Here is a 6,000-nt window from a genome sequence, read left to right as displayed (position 1 = left end):
GAACTACAGCCTCTCCGAGCCAGCTGCCAGCATGATTTCATCCGCTGGAGGATTTTTGCATCTGATCGCTTGAGGTTTTGGTGTTGTGTTTTTTTTTTTTTTTTTTCTTCCTCTGCCTTTGTTTCCTTCCCCCTTTCCCCCCCTTCCCCTCCCTCCATCCCCCCTTTCCTCCTCCTCCTCTTTTTTAGAAGCAGCAATCGGAGATGGATGTCTCTCTTTGCCCTACCAAGTGCACTTTCTGGAGGGTATTTTTGCTCTGGAGCATTTGGGGAGACTATCTGCTTTCGGTGCTGGCTTGCCCTGCTAATTGTCTTTGCAGCAAGACAGACATCAATTGCAAGAAGCCGGATGATGGGAACCTCTTCCCTCTCTTGGAAGGGCAGGATTCAGGCAGCAGCAATGGCAACACGAGCATCAATATCACGGACATCTCAAGGAACATCACTTCCATGTAAGTGGGGGTGCCCCCGGGCTCTCCCGGGCGCTGTCCCCTCCCGGCGGCAGGGCGCGGGCTGGGCTGCCCGTGCAGGGCTCAGGTGCCCTCGGCATTGCCGCGCTGCCTGGCAGAGCTCAGCCCTGCTTCCCGTGCAGGGGACGCAGATCCGGCTTTCCCCCTTACCCCATCCCCCCCTCCCCCCCAAAAAAAGCCCAGCAACAGTTTGGCCAAGGCTTAAGAGGAATAAAGTAAATGAGATCTGATTCCTTAGCAGGAGAGAGAGCAGCAGGCAAAGATGCTAAAGCTGCTGCTTCCTTTAACTGTTTGCTTCTGCAAGGGAGGGGGGATGCCACAGCCACATATATATCCAAATTGGGCAAGAAAAGCAAGTTCTGAGCTGCTTGTTCTTTTTCGAGACTTTGGATCCGATTAGAATGTAATTTTTTTTTTCATCCCCACAACAGAAAATGCTCCCTTCCCTGCCCTGGCTGAGTGTATCTGGGGATCTGCGGTTTCGCCTTTTTAAGGGGAGGAAAAAAAAAATAGGACAGTGAGATCTCCCTTAAGTAGCTTATTTAACTTGCATTGTTATAATTTTGCAACTCGCTGTGGTGCTGCGATAGAATTTGTGTGTTTTCCTCTCGGGGTGGTGGCGGTGGGGAGAAGCATCGGAGCAAGGAGATATTTTTAGTTGAGCACTTTGCGTTTGTTTGCATGCTTGTTTATCTGGAAAATCAACTTGAAGTTGCATTATCCTTGTTTGGAGAGGCAGCTAGCAAAGCCCATGTTAATCTCATCAGCGTGGAGTCGAGAAAGGAGTATATTTCCTTCTCCTGAATCCATCATGCTGTGTGTGTGTGCGCGAGAAAAAAAAAATCCTCATCTCTTCCAATCTCTGCTCTTTATTTTCCAGTACATTTTTGGGTGAGATGAACTCTGAGCCATTTCATTATTCTAATGCTAATTGAAATGTGAGCATTTAGGGAAATGTAGCCCCCAGAGCAAGTTGCCAGTGGGAGTTGAGCAGAGAAGAGGTGGAATCTTTTATTCTGGCAGTTAAATGCAGCAAGGTTTGAAATGAGTAATGGAGGGTTATTTATTTTTTTTTTCACCCCGATCGCACAGTTGCATGGAGGGAGAGGGCTTTGCTGGGTCTCTTCCTGAGGCTGTTTTATTTAGTCACAGTGCAATTGCAGCAGAGCCATGGAGTAATTGCAGTGCCTCTTTCGCAGCTCTGCTTGTCACCTTTGCTGGGTAAAGATGACGGGAGCCGCTTTTCCTGCTTGCTTACAGGTTCATGCAATGCCCAAGCAGGTTTTCAGCAGGTACCGCTGACCCTGAACCCCCGGCCCTGCCTTCACCTCGCCAGCAAACCTCAGCAAACCCAGCAGGAATGGGGAAAGTAAAGGGGGAAACTAATGCAACGCTTCCCTTCCAATTGCCCCATATTTATCCTGCGTCGTGGTGCTGGAGTGTTTTCTCTGCGATGCCAGAGGGACGTGGGTGATGCTGGGGAAGTCAGAGAAACTCGTGGTTTTTTCCTGTGCTTGCTGTTTGTTGTGGTTTGGTTTTAACCCTTTGGGGGGCGGGGAGCAGTAGGAAAGGCTGCGAAGGGTTTGGAAGCTGCCAGCATGAGCGAGTGTGCGTTGTCAGATGCACACATACATCTGAACTGCTGCGAGAGGTAGTATTACGTGAGTCCTTTGTGCCCAGAAAATGTCTTTACTGCTTTGAAATTGAAAAATGCTGATAAGCAGTCCATAACAAAGAGAGGAGGAAAGAAAGATTCAACTCCAGAAACGGATGTTGGGTATTTTTTTGGAGAGGAGCTTGTCTTAAGTTGGGGAAGGAGGAGAAGGTGTCAGTTTTTGCTGGATATTGTATATGCGTCTCTGCTCCACACTGAGCAAAGCACATTCCCTCCCCCCCCTGCATCGCTGCTGGCCCCACACCTCCCTCCCTGGGCTTGGGGGCCAAGGCACAGGACTGGGGTGAACCCCAAAATGCTGTGAGGGGCTGAGACTGGGTATGAGTGAAAACTTTCCCCAGGGTTCTGTGCTTCCTGGGGAGGTGGCAGTGGTTTGTAGAGGATGCTTTGTGGGAGCAGAGGGATGGTTTGGGTGGTGGGGCTGCTTCCTAGCAAAGGAAGCCAGGGTTGAACTCTGTGTTCGTGTTCTTGCGTGGGAGGCATTGGGTCCTGCACCCTCCTGGCTCGACGTCAGGCCTCTCCTTGCCAGCCATCGCCTTGCCTCTCCTTGCCTTGCCATTTTGTGTGCTGGGGCGAGGGGTGCATCGAAGCCCAGCCTGGTCATCGCTGATTCACTCCCGGCACGCGGGTCTGATTCAGCTGGGCACCGAATGGCGCTTCCCCCTGCTTGCCACGCTTACTGGGGGCTTGGCTTCTTTAGGCAGCTTGCCTCGTTTGTGGGCAGCAAGTGGGCAACGGCACCTTTGCCCACCAGGCTCCGGAGTGAATAGGGGAGGCTTAGCCCTGTCCCTGTGGCCAGGGGATACGATGCTCCAGGTCCTCCCTGCAGGCCCTGGGGGAGGTGGTGGTCTCTGCTCCATGCTGCTGCTGGTGAAAAGGTGATGGGATATGGGGCAGTGAAACCACCCTGGGGCCAAGCAGGGCCTTACTCATGTCGGAAAGACGAGCTCAGCTTGGCAGTCTGAGCTTGGGTGGTGCTGACGAAAGGCTGCCAGGGCCCATTCAGAGAGCTGGAGAAAGCAAGCCGTGTGAGCCGGCTTGGTGGGGTTGTCCATCTTAACCCCCCCACCCTGAGCCAGGGCAGAGGCCCCTCCATGCCAGCCCACCTCACCCAGGCAGGTCTCCCCAACACTGGGGGCCAAGCCATCAGGAGCTTTGGGTTATTTCACATCTCGGCGGCCGATGAGACCCCCGAGGCAAGGACAACAGAATGAGGACAGGAGATACCCAGCCTGTAGCGCTGCCCATGGAGGCCGGCAGGGTGGGCCAGCCCTGTGGGTGCCTGCAGTGTGGTACCCCCTCATCGAGCCTCCTGTTTCACCCCTCAAAGGAATGGCCTTTGCTCCATTTGCTGCTGCTTCTGGCTTCCCATCCATCCTCGTTCTTTTCAGGGAGAGCAGAGCAGCCGCAGTCAGGGCTGGGTGGCTCCTGCCCCAGCGGGACCGGGAGGACAGTGGCACACAACCTTTGTGCAAATCCAGGTGGTGCCAGGTTAGGGGCGAAGCAGGGAAAGGGCAGGAGGTTTTTGCCCTGAGATGGAGGAGGAGGTTGGGTTGGCTGCTGTCCCTCTGCCCTTTTGCAGCCTGCCCAGAAACATATCCAATTTCAGATCGTATCCCTGGGGATGTGGCTCTGCACACAGAGATCCCTGTGAGAACTGCCAAGGGTCCTGTCTAGCTGAGGGGCCACCTTGGACCCTGGCTGAGATGGTTCCCAGTGTGGGGAGAGGATGACCATGGGGCTGGGGTATGTTCATGCCATTGCTTTTCCTTGTGCAGCTGGGTGGCCTTTGCTGTGCCCCCAGCCAGGTGTGACCTGGGGGGATGCTCAAGCTTCCCCTAACCCAGCCTCATCCCTGCGGTGTGGGGCTCCATCCTTTGCAAGACCTCCCTAAAAAGACCAGATGCACATGGAGAACTTCAGTCCTGGGGGTCCTGTGGCACAAACCCCGTTTTTCCCCCCATGTACTGAGCAGCCAGGGTGTTTGCCACTTTGGGTCCCCATCCATGGCACTGCAGGGGGTGGGTCTGGCCAGTGCATGGGGCGACTGGGCTCGCCTGTGTTGGGGTGACGGTGGGCACCGCGTGCCAGGGGCAGGCCGGGGAGTTACCCTTCTGGCAGCGTGGGCAGCGCCTGCGTGCGCCGGCACGGCGCGTGGGGAAGGACGGATGGAGGAGTTTGCCATCTGGGCTTCTCTACTTCTCAGCTGTTGCTATGGCACTGCAGAGATGCTGCCAGGCAGGCGGCGGTGGCCTGCCTTTGTCACCCCTGGGCTCCCTCAAAGTAGGGAGATGTCCCCGGTATATAAAGCCTTGCTCCCTTACCCAACCTCACCAGCGGAGAATGGGGTTTCTTATGACAAAATACCCCAATGGCTGGGTTTGCAGGGTTTATTTGTGCAGCTTGTAGCTGCCTTCAATCAGGTGAGATAAATTCAGAACAACTCAAGAGGAGGTGGGTCATTGTGGAGCACCATGGGATGCAGGATTTTGGGGTCTCAAAGGGCCAAGGGGAAGCATCTTTCCTCCCCATGGACAAGAAAAGCAGCCTAATCCTTTCCTACTGGGCTGTCCCACCAGCCCACGGCAGCATCCGCTCCCTCCCGTGGGCCCAGCCGGGGGTGGGAGAGCCACGTCAGAGCTGGGCGCCATGGGGGGCGGGCAGCAGCGCAGCCCCCACTCACTGCGGGGAGCTGGGAGCATGTGGCGTGGGGGAGAGTGAGGGGGTGCACGGAGCGGCAGCACCCCTTCGCTGCTGGCGCCAGGAGAGGCAAGGCACTGGTGATGCCCACATCTGGGAAGGAGGGAAGAAAGAAAGGGCAAGAAAGAACTTGCTTTGGTGGCCCAAAGAGCTGGAAAAGGGGCTCCTGTGATGCTCAAATTGGTGATTGCTCTGTTTCAGACAACAGGGCACAAACTTTTCCCCCCTCTGTGAATCAGCCACAGCATGCCCAGCATGCCTCGTGTGCTGCTGGTCTCTGGAGACGAAGGGCTCTGCATTCCCAAAGCCTCCCATCCTGTCGTTCCTCCCATCTCCTGGTCCCGGAGGCTGTGGCTGCTGCAGAGACCATTTAAAGGGTCCCTAATTCAATCCAGCTTTGTTTTGCAGGGCTCTTGTTTATGCAAAGCGGCTGTCCTGAAGCGTGTTAGGAAGGGGGAGGTGGGTGCAGCACAAGGCTGTGAGGACAGAAGAGGGTGCAGAGATTTTTGGGACAAGGAGGTGGGCTGAGATATGGTCCTGAAGCTCTAGAGGTGCCTTAAGCTGGGAGCACTGGTCCTGACTGTCCCCGTATCATCCCCCTTGCATCAGGGGATCAGGTCCATGGTGGGTGCTGCCCTGTGCACCAGAGTAGCTAAACTTGCATTAGGGGCACCCAGGGCTGGGTGCATCCCCTGGGCTGGCTGCTGGCTCCTTGCCCTGTTCTTGTGGCCTTTCTCGCTGCTGACCAGTCCTGGAGGGAGACGCTTTCCTGGCACGGGCTATGTTTGGGACCTCCAGTAGTTATGCAGCCCTCCAGGCGATGTGTGGGGCCAGAGCAGAAGGATCTGGGGTAGATGCACTATAAAAGGTGTTTTTTGGAGGAGTTGGCTGTCAGGGCCAGGTCTCAGCTCTGATTTCCCAGCAGGGGCTGAGCTAACACTGAGCAGAGGACATCAGGCACCTGAGGGTTACAGCCCTGGTTTGTCTGGGACATGGGATTCCTGCTGGGTTGAGTCACCTGACTTTTCATGCCAGAGTCTGCTGGTGTCTCTGCCCCTCTCGTGCCTGACCCCACTGGGGTCCCCAAGTGCTCCCCAGCCATGTCTGCATTGTCTGGCTCTACTGATGGCCCATACCAGGTATTTCTCTGGGGAGG

General features: G+C 55.5%; 1 protein-coding gene across 5 annotated transcripts in view; it reads left to right on the top strand.

Annotated features, from left to right (window-relative positions):
• The first annotated feature begins 203 nt into the window (after positions 1-203).
• NTRK3 (neurotrophic receptor tyrosine kinase 3) overlaps positions 204-6,000 on the top strand; it is a 220,836-nt gene continuing 215,039 nt past the window's right edge. For 4 of the 5 annotated variants that reach the window (XM_072870115.1, XM_072870113.1, XM_072870114.1 and 1 more), the window contains exon 1: positions 204-451. In XM_072870115.1, coding sequence (XP_072726216.1) covers positions 204-451 — 248 coding nt within the window. The remainder of the gene's footprint in view (positions 452-6,000) is intronic. The other variant, XM_072870116.1, reaches the window with a different exon arrangement.

This window comes from Ciconia boyciana, chromosome 8 (genome assembly GCF_034638445.1).
Source record: "Ciconia boyciana chromosome 8, ASM3463844v1, whole genome shotgun sequence".
Classification (NCBI taxonomy): domain Eukaryota; kingdom Metazoa; phylum Chordata; class Aves; order Ciconiiformes; family Ciconiidae; genus Ciconia; species Ciconia boyciana.
The sequence above is the reverse complement of the archived record's forward strand: the minus strand, read 5'-3'. Positions and strand labels throughout refer to the sequence as shown.